Source organism: Musca autumnalis, unplaced genomic scaffold (assembly GCF_047663935.1).
Source record: "Musca autumnalis isolate F117 unplaced genomic scaffold, ASM4766393v1 scaffold_5, whole genome shotgun sequence".
Taxonomy (NCBI): domain Eukaryota; kingdom Metazoa; phylum Arthropoda; class Insecta; order Diptera; family Muscidae; genus Musca; species Musca autumnalis.
The window spans coordinates 26,083,761-26,104,172 of NW_027412088.1; the positions used below are offsets into that span (position 1 = coordinate 26,083,761).

At 38.5% G+C, this 20,412-nt stretch overlaps 1 protein-coding gene across 12 annotated transcripts in view; it reads left to right on the forward strand.

Moving 5' to 3' along the window:
* Strn-Mlck (Stretchin-Mlck) overlaps positions 1–20,412 on the forward strand; it is a 227,162-nt gene that overhangs the window by 84,883 nt on the left and 121,867 nt on the right. For 9 of the 12 annotated variants that reach the window (XM_073990022.1, XM_073990020.1, XM_073990028.1 and 6 more), the window contains one exon: positions 19,674–20,402. In XM_073990022.1, the coding sequence (XP_073846123.1) occupies positions 19,674–20,402 (729 nt within the window). Of the gene's footprint in view, positions 1–2,576; positions 6,507–11,960; positions 12,741–13,080; positions 13,825–17,844; positions 19,435–19,673; positions 20,403–20,412 lie in introns of those variants that run through there. The other 3 variants (XM_073990030.1, XM_073990031.1, XM_073990046.1) reach the window with 2 other exon arrangements.

Here is a 20,412-nt window from a genome sequence, read left to right on the forward strand (position 1 = left end):
CTCAAGAGACCTTGAAAAATATTTAAAAAAATTGATAATCCCTTAAAAATATTCTTTAAAATGTAGGAGCCTTGTTGGTCACGAAAAAATATTCTTTAAAAATGTGGGACCCTTGACAGTCCCTTAAAAATATTCTTTAAACATTTAGGAGGCTTGTTGGTCCGTAGAAAATATTCTTGAAAAATGTAGGAGCCTTCTTGGTCCGTTGAAAAAAAAAATCTTGAAAAATGTAGGAGCCTTGTTGGTCCCTAGAAAGATATTCTTTGAAAATTTAGAAAACTTGTTGATCCATGAAAAATATTCTTTAAAAATTTAGGAGCCTTGTTGGTTCCCTAAAAAATATTCGTAAAAATTAAGAGACCTCAAAAAATATTTAAAAACATTTGATAATCCCTTAAAAATATTCTTTAAAATGTAGGAGCCTTGTTGGTCACCAGAAAATATTCTTTAAAAATGTGGGACCCTTGAAAGTCCCTTAAAAATATTCTTTAAAAATGTAGGAGACTTGGTGGTCCGTTCAAAAAAAAAAATGCTTGAAAAATGTAGGAGCCTTGCTGGTCCCTAGAAAAATATTCGTTGAAAATGTAGAACAATTTTTGATGATCCATGAAAAATATTCTTTAAAAATTTAGGAGACTTGTTGGTCTCCTAAAAAATATTCTTAAAAATTAAGAGACCTTGAAAAATATTTTTTAAAAAAAATTTATAATCCCTTTAAAAATATTCTTTAAAATGTAGGAGCCTTGTTGGTCACCAGAAAATATTTTTTAAAAATGTGGGACCCTTGACAGTCCCTTAAAAATATTCTTTAAAAATGTAGGAGACTTGGTGGTCCGTTCAAAAAAAAAAAAAAAAAAAAAAACAAAAAAAAATTTTGAAAAATATAGGAGCCTTGTTGGTTCCTAGAAAAATATTCTTTAAAAATGTAGAAAACTTGTTGATCCATGAAAAATATTCTTTAAAAATTTAGGAGACTTGTTGGTCCCCTAAAAAATATTCTTAAAAATTAAGAGACCTTGAAAAATATTTTTTAAAAAAATTGATAATCCTTTAAAAATATTCTTTAAAATGTAGGAGCCTTGTTGGTCACCAGAAAATATTCTTTAAAAATGTGGGACCCTTGAAAGTCCCTTAAAAATATTCTTTAAAAATGTAGGAGCCTTGTTGGTCCGTTCAAAAAAAATTCTTGAAAAATTTAGGAGCCTTGCTGGTCCCTAGAAAAATATTCGTTGAAAATGTAGAAAAATTTTTGATGATCCATGAAAAATATTCTTTAAAAATTTAGGAGACTTGTTGGTCCCCTAAAAAATATTCTTAAAAATTAAGAGAAATTGAAAAAAAAATTTAAAAAAAAATTGATAATCCCTTAAAAATATTCTTTAAAATGTAGGAGCCTTGTTGGTCACCGGAAAATATTCTTTAAAAATGTGGGACCCTTTACAGTCCTTTAAAAATATTCTTTAAAAATGTAGGAGCCTTGTTGGTCCGTTCAAAAAAAAAAAAAAAAAAAAAAAAAAAAAAAAAAAATCTTGAAAAATATAGGAGCCTTGTTGGTTCCTAGAAAATTATTCTTTAAAAATGTAGAAAACTTGTTGATCCATGAAAAATATTCTTTAAAAATTTAGGAGTCTTGTTGGTCCCCCAAAAAATATTCTTAAAAATTAAGAGACCTTGAAAAATATTTTTTTAAAAATATTCTTTAAAATGTAGGAGCCTTGTTGGTCACCAGAAAATATTCTTTAAAAATGTGGGACCCTTGACAGTCCCTTAAAAATATTCTTTAAAAATGTAGGAGCCTTGTTGGTCCGTTGAAAATATTCTTGAAAAATGTAGGAGCCTTGTTGGTCCGTTGAAAATATTCTTGAAAAATGTAGGAGCCTTGTTGGTCCCTAGACAAATATTCTTTGAAAATGTAGAAAACTTGTTGATCCATGAAAAATATTCTTTAAAATTTTAGGAGCCTTGTTGGTCCCCTAAAATATATTCTCAAAAATTAAGAGACCTTGAAAAATATTTTTTTAAAACAAATTGATAATCCCTTAAAAATATTCTTTAAAATGTAGGAGTGCAAATATTCTTTAAAAATGTGGGACCCTTGACAGTCCCTTAAAAATATTCTTTAAAAATGTAGGAGCCTTGTTGGTCCGTGCAAAAAAAAATCTTGAAAGATTTAGGAGCCTTGTTGGTCCCTAGAAAAATATTCTTTGAAAATGTAGAAACATTTTTGATGATCCATGAAAAATATTCTTTAAAAATTTAGGAGCCTTGTTGGTTCCCTAAAAAATATTCTTGAAAATTAAGAGACCTTGAAAATGCATTTTTTTTAAATTGATAATCCCTTAAAAATATTCTTTAAAATGTAGGAGGAGCCTTGTTGGTCACCAGAAAATATTCTTTAAAAATGTGGGACCCTTGACAGTCCCTTAAAAATATTTTTAAACATGTAGGAGCCTTGTTGGTCCGTTGAAAATATTCTTGAAAAATGTAGGAGCCTTGTTGGTCCCTAGAAAAATATTCTTTGAAAATGTAGAAAACTTGTTGATCCATGAAAAATATTCTTTAAACATTTAGGAGGCTTGTTGGTCCCCTAAAAAATATTCCTCAAAATTAAGAGACCTTGAAAAATATTTAAAAAAAAAAAATGATAATCCCTTAAAAATATTCTTTAAAATGTAGGAGCCTTGTTGGTCACCAGAAAATATTCTTTAAAAATGTGGGACCCTTCACAGTCCCTTAAAAATATTCATTAAAAATGTAGGAGCCTTGTTGGTCCATTCAAAAAAAAAAAAAAAATCTTGAAAAATGTAGGAGCCTTGCTGGTCCCTAGAAAAATATTCTTTGAAAATGTAGGAAACTTGTTGATGCAGGAAAAATATTCTTTAAACATTTAGGAGCCTTGTTGGTTCCTCAAAAAAATATTCTTAAAAATTAGGAGACCTTGAAAAATATTTTTTAAAAATAAAATTGATAATCCCTTAAAAATATTCTTTATAAATGTAGGAGCATTGTTGGTCCCCTGAAAAATATTCTTTAAAAAAGTAGGAGCATATTGGTCCCTTGAAAAATATCCTTCAAAAATGTAGGAGCCTTGTAGGCCTCTTAAAGGAGCCTTGTTGGTCCCTACGAAAATATTCTTTAAAAATGCAAGAGCCTTGTTGGTCCCTTCAAAAAATATTTTTTAAAAATGTAGGAGTTTTTTTTTGCGCCTTGAAAAATATTCTTAAAAAATCCAGAAGCCTTGTTGGTCGCTTAAAAAGTAGTCTATAAAAATATAGCAGCCACCGCCAACTTTTCCAAACGTCCTACCCGGCCAGGTAGACCCTCATTGTAACGTATTTGAATACCGCAAAGATTTGCATGCAGCGGCAGCAGTCGCTTGTTTTGATCTTTCTTTAAAAATAGTTGAACGAAAATTTATTTTTAAAGGCAAATAGGAAATTAGTAACACACTAACGGTACTTGCCAATTGCTTAACACCGCACTTGTCGCACTTGCCAGTTTGCCCAATTTATTTTTAATTTACCAAAAAACTAAACTTTTTTTTCAAAATAACACAACAATAACAATAACCAAAACTAAGAAGAAGAACAATAAAAAATCATTCCCAAAGGTAAGTTGTTTTGTTACAAATGCGAATTGTGTTCCGATTAGCTTGGCTAAGTATTAGCTGCTGCTGCTGCTAGCTAGCTGAAGGTAAGATAAGAATTTCAAATTTAATTAAAGTGAAAATGAAGAATTTGTTTGTTATTATTTTGTGTGTGGGTGTGTGTGTCTGTGTGAGTTTATTTTTCCCGAAGTCGAAGGTCAAGTTCATTTTTCGCACATGATCGATCGGTTGGTTGGTTCGGTGTTGGTTGATCTCGATCTGTCTGTTTGTGACAATCGATGATCAACGAGCAGCGTTGTTAGCAGCACGAAGTCTGTTTGCTTGTTTTGCGAGTGAGATTTGGTCGTAACAATCACCGCAGCACGATAAAGCACGATCGCTAGTGCAAGTTGTGTGTGTTCCTGCGATCGTTTAACTCGATCGATTTTGCGTTTTGTAAACGGAACATTTTAGTTTGAAGTTTTTTTCGTGGTGATGTGCGGCGGTCCTATTGTGTGTTGTGTGGTGGCATGAATGCATTTGTGTAAAATTTATTTCTCTTCACGTTCGCAGTGATCCTCGTCGCCTCTTGTTCTGAGTGTGAATAGTTTGACAAATCGTTGCCGAAAGTCCATGACAATAAGGTGTAAATATAGATCGAACTGTTTTTGTTATTTCTTGGCAAGCACTGCAAGTGGATCACCACTCAGTGATTGATCAATCGATTCGCCTGATCATTTGAAATTCAATTTTCGAAACGTACGGTTGTTTCAGTTCGTTCGGAACTGTCGAGTCATTAGCTACGCCTCGAACGGACCGAGCACCGCCGATTACGTCCTTTTTTCGTTAGTCAAAAAAAGAAGAAAAATAAGATCCCCCCCAAGAAAGAAAATTTCAAAATTTTTGAAAGAATTTTTGGAAAAAAAGAAGAAAATATTTCTCCACAAAACGAAACGTGTGTGTCTGATGAATGTGTAGTGCGCCAAGAAGCTAGGGGAAGAAGCATATAAACCGGAAAATATTTTTTTAACGAAAACGGAAGCGAACAATAATTTTTCGAAATATTTTTAAAAACAAAAAAAAAGGAAATATTTTTCTAACACGACTGTAAACGGATAATCCTTTATTTTTAAAGAATCTCAAGTGAATACCCCCAACACCACCACTACCACCACCACTGTAAGGATGGGTGAAACCGAAGGTGAAACTGCAGCAGCCGATACCCGTCCCTCTGAGGAGAAAGAGGCAACACCAGCCCAGGATACTTTGCAGGTGCCGGCTCAAAAGAAACGTAAATTGAAATCTCCCACTCCGGGTAGTTTGCGAGGACGCAGTGCCACTCCCATACGTGGCCGCAGTCAGACACCCTTTACCCTGTACATGACCAGACGCAGTGCCACTCCTTCGACATGGCGCAGCATTACTCCCTTCTTGAAACGTGAGGAGAAGGAAAAGACACCCTTCGAATTGGGTCGCGATCTCAAGACCCTGTTGACCTGTAACACAGCCGTCTTTGATCGTGCCTTGGTTATGGACATATCCGAACCAATGGAAGCCCAAAAACCTGTGCGTTACATAACCTCTGATATGTCGGTTATTGATCGTGCTGCCGTCATGGATGTTTCCAATGTTGAGGTTATCTATGTCGTTGAAGAGTACGAAGAATACGAGGAGGAAGAAGAAGAGGTGATCGTTGAAGAGGTTAAACCGAAAAAGAAAGGCAAGGGTGCCAAAAAGGAACGCAAACCTCGCCGTTCAATGGATAAGGAAGGCTCTGCCGAGGCTGGGGCATCGGAGAGTGAGGCAGGTGGCGATGAAGGATCTCGTGAAGATCGTGAGGAAAGTTTGGATTTGGATGAAGGCGACGAGCCCGCAGAAAAGGGTAAGAAGGGCAAAAAGAAGGCTGCTCCCAAGAAAAAGGAGAAAAAGGAAAAATCGCCCAGTCCCAAGTTAACCTTGAAATTGGAATCGGGTGGTGGCTCCAAGGCGAACAAGAAAATGTTTGAAGAGAAGCAACAACAACCAGCTGGACCTGGCCCCAAGCCACCACCAAAGAAAAGTGCAATGGCTCTGAAAATGGAGGAACAGGCCAAGGCGGCAGCCAAGGCTGCAGAGGAGGAGGCAGCAAAGGCCGCTGCCAAACCCAAAGCTGAAACCTTTGAAGAACGCCAAAAGCGTTTGAAGGCCGAACAGGAGGAAAGGGAACGTGAAGAGGCCGAACGTAGGGCCCAGGAAGAGGCAGAGGCTGCCGAAGCCGAGGAGGATGAAGAGGGCGGTGAAGAGGAGGGCGAAGGCGAGGGCGAAGAGGGTAGCTCTCGCTATGAAGAATCCCGTTACGATGAGGACGACGAAGATCAAGAACAAAACGAAGACGAAGAAATGGATGAGGTCAGCGAATTGCCCACCGAGACCAGACGTAGCAGCAGTTCGTCCGAAGGCTTTACACGTCCCGATCCCGACGATGAAGAACGTTGGAAACAAATTGCCGAAGAGGAGGGTGAAGAATTCGCCACCCAGTTGCGTAAATACAGCATTGCTGTGCGTCGCAGTGAAAAACAACGCGACGAAGAATGGAAACGTATGCGCGAACAGAAACGTCTTCCCCACTTTATTGTTTTCCTTTCGGATCGTACTGTTGAGGCGGGCCATAATGTCCGTTTGGCTTGTGCCGTCGGCGGCCCTGAGCTATCGGTAAAATGGTTTAAGGATGGTCGCCAGCTGGAGCGTGACTCGACACATCGCATTAGCAACAATAATAATATTTTAGCCTTAGAAGTAGTGAATACAACGATTTTGGATTCAGGAGAATACTCTTGTGTCATTGCGAATATGAACGATGAGGTCACATCGTCGTGTTATGTGACCATTTACGAAGTATTTAAAGATCAACCGGCACCGCCGTCATTCAGATTGGTGAGAGGTAGGTTGAAAACAAAAAACAAAAAAATAACGGAATGCTCAGAGGGGAAATTCTTGGTTACAATGAACATGAGAGATAAAGAGAGAGATAGAGGATTGAGAATATATGAAATGTTGAGGCAATGTTTTATTATTTTTAGTTTTGCCTTGACCTTCGCCCTAGGTCAATGTTTATGATATTTTCTTATTGTTTTTTTTTTTAACTTATCATCACCTAAGGATAGCTCTATCCATTTAGTTAATTTCAAATAGTTTTGAATGTTGCTGCAACATGTTGCAATGTTGACATAACATTTTTCAACATTTTCAAAAACAATGTTTGTTTTTTTTTCAATATTTAGTTGACAATTGCATTGCAGAGGCGACATCTTCTAATATGACATTTCGGAATGTTGTTGCTTCAACATGTTGTAGTATTGGGTCGACACTTTTCCTATTAATGGATTAATCAATGTTGGATAAACAATTTTCACTGTAGTTCACACTAATATTTGAACTTTGCTGCAACATGTTGCAATCTCAAGACAACATTTTGCAATATTCGTCACAATATATAGGGATGTTGGTTTGTAGTTTTCAAAATTTAAATTAGTAATTTTTAAATTGATATATTCTCATATTTTTTTTGGATTACTTCAACATGTTGCAGTGTTGTGTTACAATAGGTGTGTATTTTTACTTACTAAATGTTCCTTACCATGTTGCCTGAACATTTATCAAATGTTGCTTTAACATTTCACAATTTCTCAAGATGTTTGAATTTTCTTGATTCGAAATTTTCTTGAAAAAATACTATCGAAATCTGAAAGCTAAACCAATTTGATTTAAACATTTTCAATTGTTTTGAAACATTTCAATGTTGCTTCAACATGTTGAACCAACATTTCCAAATGTTGCCTCAACATTTCATAAATGCTGAAACAAAACTTCAATGTTAAATTTTTAATGTTTCAAATCACCCTTTATGTTAGAAAGGGTCGTTAGGAGCACCCTTTATATCAAAAAGGATGCATAGTTGCAGCCTTTATATCAAAAAGTTTCTTACTAACACCCGTTACGTCAGGATCATCCCTTACATCATTATAAGCAGCTATTCATTAAGAAAAGGTCCATAGAGGCTGCCTTTCATTAAGAAAGGAAGAAGGACGTTTTCTTTTAGAAAGGGTCCTAAAAGGACGCTTTTTTTTAGAAAGTTTTTTTGGAAGGACCCCTTCTTTTAGAAATGCTCCTTAGAATCACGGTTTATGTAATAAAAGGTCCTTAGGAGCACCCTTTATGTAATAAAGGGTCCTTAGAAACACCCATTATGTAATAAAGGATCCTTAGGTGCACCCTTTATGTAACAAAGGGTCCTTAGAAACACCCTTTATGTAATAAAGGGTCCTTAGGAGCACCCTTTATGTAACAAAGGGTCCTTAGAAACACCCTTTATGTAGCAAAAGGTCCTTAGAAGCACCATTTATGTAATAAAGGGTCCGTAGAAGCACCCTTTATGTGATAAAGGGTCCTTAGAAGCACATTTAGAAGTAGCCTTCCCTTTAGAAAGGGCACTTAGAAGCATCATTTCCTTTAGAAATATGTAGTTCTTTTTTAGAAGAAGTCTATAGAACGACAACTTCTTTAATGAAAAGGTCTTTAGAAGAATGCTATCTTTTAAAAATGTTCTTTGGAAGGACCTCCTTTTTTTAAAAAATGCTCCTTACAATCACTTTTTTATGTAAAAAGGGGTCCTAAAAAGCACCGTTTATATAATAAAGGGACCTAAAAAGCACCCTTTATATAAAAAAGGGTCCTAAGAAGCCCCTTTTATATAATAAAGGGTCCTAAGAAGCACCCCTTATATAATAATGGGTCCTAAGAAGCACCCGTTATATAATAAAGGGTCCTAAGGAGCACCTTTTCTATATGAAAGGGTTCATAGAAGCAACCTTTCTATTATAAAGGGCCCTTAGAAATTCGCTTTCTAAATGAAAGATTCCTTAGAAGCACCCTATCTAAGGATCCCTAGAAATATGTTTTCTAAACGAAATTGTCCTTAGAATTACTCTTTCCAAACGAAACGATCCTTAGAAGCACCCTTTCTATGATAAAGGGTTCTTAGATGCCCCCTTTCTTATGATAAAGGGTTTTTAGATGCACCCTTTCTAAATGAAAGGGTCCTTAGAAGCACCCCTTCTATGATAAAGGGTTCTTAGATGCACCCTTTCTATGATAAAGGGTTCTTAGATGCACCCTTTCTATGATAAAGGGTTCTCAGATGTACCCTTTCTATGATAAACGGTTCTTAGATGCACCCTTTCTATGATAAAGGGTTCTTAGGATGCACCCTTTCTATGATAAAGGGTTCCTAGATGCACCCTTTTTATGATCAAGGGTTCTTAGATGCACCCTTTCCATGATAAAGGGTTCTTAGATGCACCCTTTCTAAACGAAAGTGTCCTTAGAAGCACACTTTCTAAACGAAAGGGTCCTTAGAAGCACCCTTTACAAACGAAATGGTCCTTAGAAGCACCCCTGATAAACGAAAGGGTCCTTCGAAGCTCCTTTCTAAACGAAAGTGTCCTTAGAAGCACCCTTTCTAAACGAAAGTGTTCTTAGAAGCACACTTTCTAAACGAAAGGGTCCTTAGAAGCGCCCTTTCTAAACAAAAGGGTCATTAGAAGCACCCTTTCTAATCGAAAGTGTCCTTAGAAGCACCCTTTTTAAACGAAAGGATCCTTAGAAACACCCTTTCTAAACGAAAGGATCCCTAGAAACACCCTTTCTAAATGAAAGGGTCCTTAGAAGCGCCCTTTCTAAATGAAAGGGTCCTTAGCAGCACCCCTTCTAAACGAAAGGGTCCTTAGAAGCACCCTTTCTAAACAGAAGGGTCATTAGAATCACCCTTTTTAATCGAAAGTGTCCTTAGAAACACCCTTTACAATCGAAATGGTCCTTAGAAGCACCCTTGATAAACGAAAGGGTCCTTCGAAGCACCCTTTCTAAACGAAAGTGTCCTTAGAAGCACCCTCTCTAAACGAAAATGTCCTTAGAAGCACCTATCTAAACGAAAGTGTCCTTAGAAGCACCCTTTCTAAACGAAAGTGTCTTTAGAAGCACCCTTTCTAAACGAAAGTGTCTTTAGAAGCAACCTTTCTAAACGAAAGTGTCCTTAGAAGCACCCTTTCTAAACGAAAGTGTCCTTAGAAGCACCCTTTCTAAACGAAAGTGTCCTTAGAAGCACCCTTTCTAAACGAAAGTGTCCTTAGAAGCACCCTTTCTAAACGAAAGTGTCCTTAGAAGCACCCTTTCTAAACGAAAGTGTCCTTAGATGCACCCTTTCTAAACGAAAGTGTCCTTAGAAGCACCCTTTCTAAACGAAAGTGTCCTTAGAAGCACCCTTTCTAAACGAAAGTGTCCTTAGAAGCACCCTTTCTAAACGAAAGTGTCCTTAGAAGCACCCTTTCTAAACGAAAGTGTCCTTAGAAGCACCCTTTCTAAACTAAAGTGTCCTTAGAATATATAATAAAGGGTCCTTAGAAGCACCCTTTATATAATAAAGGGTCCTTAGAAGCACCCTTTATATAATAAAGGGTCCTTAGAAGCACCCTTTATATAATAAAGGGTCCTTAGAAGCACCCTTTATATAATAAAGGGTCCTTAGAAGCACCCTTTATATAATAAAGGGTCCTTAACAGCACCCTTTATGTAATAAAGGGTCCTTAAAAGCACCTTTATGTAATAAAGGGTCCTTAAAAGCACCTTTATGTAATAAAGGGTCCTTAAAAGCACACTTTATGTAATAAACGGTCCTTAAAAGCACCCTTTATGTAATAAAGGGTCCTTAAAAGCACCCTTTATGTAATAAAGGGTCCTTAAAAGCACCCTTTATGTAATAAAGGGTCCTTAAAAGCACCCTTTATGTAATAAAGGGTCCTTAAAAGCACCCTATATGTAATAAAGGGTCCTTAAAAGCACCCTTTATATAATAAAGGGTCCTTAAAAGCACCCTTTATGTAATAAAGGGTCCTTAAAAGCTACCTTTAAAAGCACCCTTTATGTAATAAAGGGTCCTTAAAAGCTACCTTTAAAAGCACCCTTTATGTAATAAAGGGGCCTTAGAAGCATCCTTTATATAACAAAGGGTTTTTGGAAACACCCTTTATATAATAAAGGGTCCTTAGAAGCGTCCTTTATGTAATAAAGAGTCCTTAGAAGCACCCTTTTTGTAATAAAGTGTCCTTAGAAGCACCCTTTATTTAATAAAGTGTCCTTAGAAGCACCCTTTATGTAATAAAGGGTCCTAAGAATCACCCTTTATGTAATAAAGGGTCCTAAGAAGCACCCTTTATGTAATAAAGGGTCCTAAGAAGCGTCCTTTATGTAATAAAGGGTCCTTAGAAGCACCCTTTATGTAATAAAGGATGCTTAGAAGCACCTTTTATGTAATAAAGGGTCCTTAGAAGGGTCCTTAGAAGCACCCTTGATGCAATAAAGGGTCCTTAGAATAACCCTTTATGTAATAAAGGGTCCTTAGAATCACCCTTTATGTAATAAAGGGTCCTTAGAATCACCCTTTATGTAATAAAGGGTCCTTAGAATCACCCTTTACGTAATAAAGGGTCCTTAGAAGCACCATTTATATAACAAGGGTCATTAGAAGCACTCTTCATATAATCAAGGGTCCTTAGAAGCACCCTTTATATAATAAATGGTCCTAATAAAGGGCCCTAAGAAGCACCCTTTATATAATAAAGGTTCTTTGAGCCCTTTATTATATAAAGGGTAAAGGCCCTTTATTATATAAAGGTCACTTCTTAGGACCCTATATTACATAAAGGGTGCTTCTGCTGTCCTTATATAATAAAGGGTCCCTAGAAGTACTCTTTGTATAATAAAGGGTCCTTAGAAGCACCCTTTATGTAATAGCGGGTCCTCAGAAGCACTCCTTGTATAATAAAGGGTCCGTAGAAGCACCCTTTATGTAATAACGGGTCCTCAGAAGCACTCTTTGTATAATAATGGGTCCTACGAAGGTCCTAAGAAGCACCCTTTCTATTAGAAAGGTCCTTTAAAAACACTCTTTTTATAAGAAAGGGTCTTTAGAACTCTTTCTATTTAGAAAGGGTCCTTAGAAGCACTCTTTCTATGAAAAAGAGTCCTTGGAAACACCCTTAGAAGCATTTTTCTATAATAAAGGGATCTTGGAAACGACCTTTACAGAAGATAGGTTCTTAGAAGCTTTTTCATTTTAATTAAAACTATCTTCCAGATGATGGTTGCAGCAACATTTGTAGCAAAGTTAAAATAAGATTTACTCCACCCTTGTCGCTGCTGCTGCAACACTTGCAGCAATGTTGCTGCAACATTTCTGTAGCTACAATCAAAACTGCTCATTGTAACCGCCAACATTTTTCCTGAGCTTTTCGTTTAAATTCTCTTCGATCAAACATTAATTTTCCCTCCCCTTCCACAGAATACTATCACTTGCGTGATGATGAGTTGACCATTGAAGTCCATGTCCATGGTGTTCCACGTCCCGTGGTAACCTGGTGGCGTGGCATGTTCGAGCTAAAACCCAATGTGAAGTTTACCAAACTTGAGGAAGCCCACGGTGTCTACAAGCTGTTGATTTATAAGCCCAACAGTCGCGATAGCGGTCCCTATATCTGCAAGGCCATCAACTCGAGTGGTGAAGCCCAAATTACCCATTCCATTGAGGTGGGTAAGAATTTGCATTATCATGTACACGGTATTTTCCATGCCCGTGGTCGTTTGAGCAAAGTAAAAGAAGAAGAGGCCCGCAAAGCCATGGAAGAAGCCATGAAATCTAAAGGTGATTCTGATCGTCGTCGTGCTGAGGTCGAAAGTGCTAGTCGAGCAAGGGCTCCTCGTGCCTCACCCGAACCCATTGTGGCGGCTAAGCAGAAGCTGCAATTTGCCACACAGCTGCGTGATCGCATGGCATTGGAAGGTACCACGGTACGTTTTGTTTGTACCGTTATTGGCCCCTCGCCCAATTGTCGCTGGATGAAAGATGATGAATGGGTGAAATACAGTGACACCGTGAAGAATCTAAGTGAGGAGGGCAAGGGCATCATTGAATTGCAGAATGTCACCAACGAATCTTCGGGTGTTTACAAATGTGTGGCCCGCAATGATTTCAGCGAAATTGAAACCTCCTGCTACTTTAAGGTGTATTCGGCCAAAACGGATGGTGATGAGCATGAACCCATTTTTGCATTGCCACTTAGAGGTATGCCAATAATTGTGGGTGTGTTAGTGTCCGTGTGTGTTTACAAAGCATTGCAGTGATCAATGCGACCATCAATCAGACGTCTGATCAATCACTTTGTGTTTTCGTCGTGTGTTGTTGTTGTTGTTGTCGTTTTATTGTGTTCTAAAGGTGGATCAAATGAACTTCGTTGTTGTAATGCGTTCTTCAGTGTCTTTCATCAATCGTTCCGTTCCGATGTCTTTTTGTTTCTTTGATGGCCAAAAATAGTTCGTCTTTGGCCTGGGGAATTACAGTTTTATTGATCTATCTATTTATCTCCCTCTCTTGCTATTGCTCTCCCGCTCGCTCGCTCTATCAGATGTCTATCACTCTTCACAGAACGATTTAATTCTCGATACCAAAATACGTGGCAACCCACGTCCGGTTATTACATGGACCAAAGACCAATTACCCGTTGTACTCGATGATCGCATTGTGCAGATCGAACATTTGGATGGCATTTGTGAGCTAATCATTAACAAGCCCACACCCAACGACAACGGTAATTACACTTGCACTGCCACTAATAAATTGGGTTCGCAGCAAACCTCACACAGTGTCGTCGTTGATACTCACAGTTCCAGACGTTCGAGTGTTTTGTCCGGTCAAATGAGCGAAACCGACAGCTCGGGTGGCAAAAAAGAACGCCCCCAACGCTTGCCAAAAACAAGTAAAGATGATGAGGGCAGCGGTACCTATGAGAGACGTAGCCGTATGCCCGAACCACCACCAAGATCGATGTTGTATTTCGATGCCAACATTTCGAATCGTTATGTGGCTGTTGGTTCCAAGGTGAAACTCCAGGCGGTGGTGAATGGACCCAACCCTACCTGCAAGTGGAGCAAAGATGATCAAAATGTCCAATATGGACCACGTATTCGTAACATGAATCGCGATAGCTTGGCATCGTTGGAATTCTTGAATTGTCAACTGGAAGATTCGGGCACCTACACCCTGACAGCCCAAAATGAATATTGTAAAATTCAACAAACGGCTAAATTGTATGTCTATGCACCATCAGCTGGATCGGAAACGGAGCCGGTATTTGTGCGTCCCCTAAAAGGTAAGTCAAAAGAGTGTAGTTGTGTGTGTGTGTGTGAGTGTGTTTTATAGAGAAATCGAAAAGATTGTGCAACAGCGAAACAAAGAATGTTATGTAATCCGAGTCGATGCAAATTTAGTTCGTTCGATAGATTAGAGAACAACAAAAACAAAAACAACAACAAACCACCTGTCGTTTGTTTCAAATAACAAAACCGAAAAAAAAACTTTGAAAGAAAACTACTGTTATTGGGGAGGTCGAAGGAATGACTAGGAATTTTGATGCTTTTTAGTTACGTACCAACAGATTTCTAGCGGAAATATTGGCTTCCTCAATAATCTACAATTTCCGTATAGTATAATAAAATGTGGATAACTGAGATATTTTATCCGTGTTTTTTGGATAATTTAGATAATTTATCCGCGATTTCCGAATAATTAAGATATTTTATCCGAAGTTTCTAAGAGACTGTTAAGCCCTTTCTATAGCTTATCCGCTATTCGGATAACTAATATACTTTATGGGGGCTCTCCGAACAACTTAAATACCTTATCGGAGCTATTCGGATAACATATATGGTTTATCCGAGTTCTTTGGATAGCATATTTGGTTTATCCGAGCTCTTCGGATAACTTACATACTTTATCCCGTTTTTCTGAATAACTTAGATATCTTATCCGACCTCTCTATTCGGATAACTAAGATAATCTAAAATACTTTATACGGATTCTCCGGATAACTTATATTCTTTATCCGGGCTCCTCGGATAATTTAGATAATTTATACGGACTTTCCCGACAATTAAGATACATTATCCGAGCTCTTCGGATACCTTAGTTAACATATCTGATCTTTCTAGATAACAAAAAACTTTATCCAAACTATTTGGATTACAAATATATTCTATCCGGACTTCGCGGACAACTTAGATAACTTATCCGATCTCTTCGGATAACTCAGATACTTTATACGGGCACTCCAAAAAAATTAGATATCTTATCCGGCCTCTCTAGATAACAACAAATTTCATCCAAACCACTCGAATAAACAAAATACTATATCCGAACTATCCGAATAGCTTATATACTTTATCCTAATTGTTCGGAAAACTTCGGATATTTTATTCGGACTCTCCGGACAACTTAGATACAATATCCGAGCTCTTCCAGTAACTTAGATATCTTATCCGACATCTGTAAATAACTAAAAAAATTATCCAATCTATTCGGATTAATAAAATACTCTATCCGGACAATTTAGATACCTTATCCGAGATCTTTGAATAATTTAGATACCCAATCCGGGTTATCCGAATAATTTATATATCTTAACATACTCTATTCGGGCTCTCCGGTTAACTTACATATATACATTATCCGATAACCTCTTCCGATAACTTTGATATTTTATCCGGACTCTCTGAATAATTTAGATATCTTATCCGACCTCTATAGATAACAAAAAACGTTATCCAAACTATTCGGATAAATAAAATACTCTATCTGGATTCTCCGGATAACTTAGATATTTTATCCGAGCTCTTCAAATTACTTAAATTCTTTATCCAAGCACTTCGGATAACTTAGAAACCTCATCCGAGCACTGCGAAAAATTGAGGTATCTTATCCGACCTCTCTAGATAACAAAAAACTGTATCCAGGCTATTACGATAACTAAAAGTACTCTATCCGGACTCTCCGGATAACATAGATACTTTATCCGAGCACATCGGATAACTAAGATAGTTTATCCGGGCTCTCCGAAAGTTCAGATAAATTATCCGACCTCCTAGGTAACAAAACACTTTGTCCAAATTATTCGGATAATTACAATACTCTATTTACCTTCTCCGGATAACTATATCCAAGCTCATCGGAAAATCTTAATACTTTATCCGGCCTCTCCAAATGACTAAAATACCTTATCCGAGCACTTTGGATAACTGACATACTTTATCAGAGCTTTCCGGACAACTTAGATACTTTATCCGAGCTTTCCTAAACATTTAGATATTTTATTCGACCTCTGAAAGTAACAAAAAAATTTATCCTAACTACTCGGATAACTCAAATACTTTATCCGTGCTCTCCGAAAATGTAGATATCTTATCCGAACTCTCTAGATAACAAAAAATTTTATCCGAACTATTCGGATATCTAAAATCCTTGATCCGGGCCCTCCGGTGACACAGGTACCTTATCCGGGCTTTCTGAAAATTTAGATATATCTGCCAAATGACTTAGTCCAAACTACTTGATAACAAAAATACTCCATTCGGACTCTCCGGATAACCTATATAATTTATCCGAGCTCTTGGCATAATTTAGATTCTCTATCCAGACTTTTTGGCCAATTTGATACTTTGTCCAAATTATTCCGATAACTAAGATAATCTATCCGAGCTCTTTGGATAACTCAGATCAGTTATCCGAGCTCTAACCGGTCTCTCTAGATAACTTAGCTACTCTCTCCGAGATATTCGAATAACGTAGATACTTTATCCGGCTCTCCAGAAAACTTAGATACCTTATCCGACCACTTCGTATAACTTAAATATTTTATGCGGACTCTCTGAAAAAATTAGATATCGTATCCGACATCTTTAACTAAAATACACTATCCGGACTCTTCCGAGAACTTCGATGCCGTATCCGAGCTCTTCGGATGACATAGATACTTTATCCGAGCTCTTAGGATGATTTAAATACGTTATCCGAGCTCTTCGGATAACTTAGATAACTTATCCAGAATCTCCGAACAATTTAGATGTCTTATCCGAGCCAATCGGATAACTTAGATACTTTATCCGGGCCCTCCGAAAAATGAAGATATCTTATCTGACCTCTCAAGATAACAATAAAAGTTATCCGACCTCTCTAAATAACGAACAACCTTGTCCAAACCACTTGGATTACTAAAATACCCTAACCGGAATCTCGGAACAAATTGGATACCTTATTCGAACTCTTCGGATAACTAAGATAATTTATCCGAGCTCTCCGAATAATTTAGATATCTTATCAGACCTCTCAAAATAACAAAAATCTTTATCCAAAATGCTCTATTCGGGCTCTCCGGATAACTTATATACTTTATCGAAGCTCTTTGTTCAAACCATTAGGACATAGATCTTTATCCGAGCTCTTCGGGTTATTTAGATATCTGTTCCGACCTCTCTAGAAAACAAAAAACTTTGCTCATACTATTCGGATAACTAAAATAATCTAACCGGACTCTCCTGATAACTTAAATACTTTATCCGAGCTCTTCGGATAACTTAGATGTCTTATCCGACCTCTCAAAATAACAAAACGCTTTATCCAAACTATTCGGATAACTAAAACACTATATTTGGGATCTGCGGATAACGTAGATACTTTATCAGAGCTCTTCGGATAACTTAGATACTTTATCCGGGCTCTCCAGACACCTTAGGTGCCTTATCCGAGGACTTTGTATAACTTAAATACTATTCGGATAACTAAATACTCTAACTGGGCTCTTCGGATAACTTATATGGTTTATCCGAGCTCTTCAGATAACTTAGATACTTTGTCCAGATTCTCTGAATAATTTATATATCTTATCCGAACTCTACCGACCACTTCGATACATTATCCGAGCTCTTCGGATAGCTAAGATACTCTATCCGGGCTCTCCGGATGAATAGAATACTTTATCGGATCTCTTCGGATAACTTGTGTGGTTTATCCGAGCTCTTTGGATAGCTAGATACTTTATTCTCATTCTCTGAATATTTTAGATATCTTATCCGAACTCTTAACCGAACTTTTTAAATAACAGATACTTTATCCAAGCTGTTTGGATATTTAGGATACTTTATCCGGGCTCTGTAGATAACTCAGAGCATTTAAATCTGTCTTAAGAACTCCTGCCAATCCTTTTCCGATTTCCAGCAGCTGATGTTTTGTTGTTAGTGTTGTTGAGCTCTGTTTCAAATCTTTCTCTATACAAAATTTAATATTTTTCTCTTTTGCTCCATCCCCATCCCTCCCTCTCTTTACCTTAACACGCGTATAGAAACCTACCACTTGAATACCAACGAATTGGTTTTGGAAACCGGTGTTCGCGGTGAACCCACTCCCACTATTCAATGGCTCAAGGATAATATCGATATTGAGGAAGGTGGTCGCATTCACAAGTTCCATCATGCCGATGGCACACTGGAATTGGTAATCGATTGCCCGAATCTCAAGGATAAGGGTAAATATATTGTACGGGCTGAAAATAGTGCCGGCAAGGCAGAAATTACCCACTTGGTGGCCTTTGAGGGTAAAGAACATCACATTGCCGACAACATTCATGGTGTCTTCCATGCCGACAAGAGTTTGTTGAGACCCAAACAAGTAGAGGAGGAGAAACCCAAGGCACCTGCAGCAGCAGCAGAAAGCGACAGCGAAACTGATAGCAAGGGCAAGAAACGTGTACGCAAACCCAAAAAGGATGATGAATCGGAGGCGGAGGCTGCATCTGCTTCAATCTATGTTTCAGATGCCGCTTCGGAGACGGGTTCGCTTAAGAAACGTGAAAAGGTCATTGGTATCTATTTCCCAACTACCATGAAAGATCGTGTTGTGGCCGAGGGTTCCAAGGTTAAGATTTCCTGTTTCTTGGAGTCAAAGGAACCCCAAGTCAAGTGGTTTAAGAACGGTGAACCTTTGCAGAATTCACCCAAGTGTCGCGGCCGTTACAATGAGGGTATGTGTATTTTGGAAATTCCCTCGGCCACATTGGAAGATGCGGGCGAATATAAGTGTTGGGCCCGTGATGAGACCGGCGAGGCTTCCACCTCCTGTCGCCTGGAGGTGTACTCTGATCCCGGTTCTGGCGACACTCCACCCACCTTCACACGCAACATTAAGGATACCTATCATGGCAAGTTGCATGAACTGCAATTGGATGTCCATGTGAGGGGTTTGCCCACTCCCACCGTTAGCTGGGTTAAGGATGGCGTGGCCATTGAACCCAATGAAAAATATCAGACAACAGAACATGAAGATGGTACCTGTGAGCTGTTCATTATGGATCCCACTCCGGCTGACAGTGGCAAATATGTTTGCCAGGCTGAAAATCGTGAAGGTACCGCCGAAATCTCCCACATGGTTACAGTGAAGGCCAAGGTACGCAGGCCGGTATCTCCCGGACGTGATAGGCCACCAGTTAAGCCATTGGCTGAGGAGACCGAAGAGGAAAAAGCAGCCAGAAAGAAGAAACGTGACGAAGATGAGGAGAGCAGTGGAGGTGGTCGCAGACACGGCGGTGCTCCTCCACCAGATCTTAAGAAATTCTTGTACTTTAGAAACTTCCTGTCAAATCGTACCGTCAAGGCAGGCACCAATGTCAAATGGATGGTGGCCATTGATGGCCCCGATCCAACGGCTCGTTGGTTCCACGAAGACCAGCCGATTGCCTTTGGACCCAAGAGTAAGCTGTCGATGCAAGATGGTATTGCTTGGTTGAATTTGATTGATGTTACCGAGGAACAAAGCGGTACCTATACCCTGAAGGTAAAGGGCTCGGAAAATGAAATTGTTTCATCGTGCAGTTTGTTTGTCTATTCCCCGGGCAAAGAAGAGGTAAATGCTCCCGTTTTTACCAAGGGCATTAAAGGTAGGTGGCATAGAAATAGAATAGAAAAGTCTTGAGTGTCCGTCCCCCTCTCTGTGAGTGGAGTGTGTGATCTGTCTTTAAGGTATGTACGCTCTTTCTAGAAGCTTTCATAACCCTTAAAACGCTTTCATTAGACCTAAAAATTATCTCACGTTGTTTGTCTCATTTTCATTTTGGCACTCATTGTGTGTTTCTCTCTCTTTGTTTTTGTTTGTTTGTTCTCCCGCTCTCTCTCACAGATGCATATCATTCTCATGAAAATCGCCTTACATTGGAATGCAAGGTTTCGGGTAATCCCAAACCTTTGGTGTATTGGCAAAAGGACAATACAAGACTAGAGGCGGAGAGTAAAAAGTATAAATACGCTGATCTTGCGGAGGGTGTAACCCAATTGATTATTGAGAGTCCTGAGCCAGCGGATACTGGCCTCTATACCTGCTATGCTGAGAGTGAAAGTGGCCAAATGAAAATCAGTAAATTTGTGGATGTAAGCGATTACAAAACCAAACCCGCTGAAACGATGATGAGAGTGGCGGCCCCCAAAGAACCAGGTGAGGTGGCAATGTTGGAGAAATCCGACAAAACTGTGGAAGAGGAACGTGAAGAACGCCAAGAGAGGAAATTACGCAGCATGGATGCCAAATTTAAATTGACAGTTGAAACTCCCATGAAACCCATGGTCATGGCCTCGGGTACCAAGGCCCAGCTGATTTGTTATGTCAGTGGCTTTATAGAGGATGTCTATTGGCTAAGGGGCTCCGAACGTGTTACCAAGGATTCACGTCACAAAATCTACAATATCAATGGAGCTTTGAGTTTGGAGATCTATGATGCCCGTCCCGATGATACGGCCCAGTATAAGTGTGTGGTTAAAAACAGCCGCAATTCGGTGGAATGTCTCTGCGATTTGACCATTTATGATAGTTTAAGGGATCAGTTGCCCTCTAGTTTCTGTAGTCCGGTAACAGGTAAGATTGA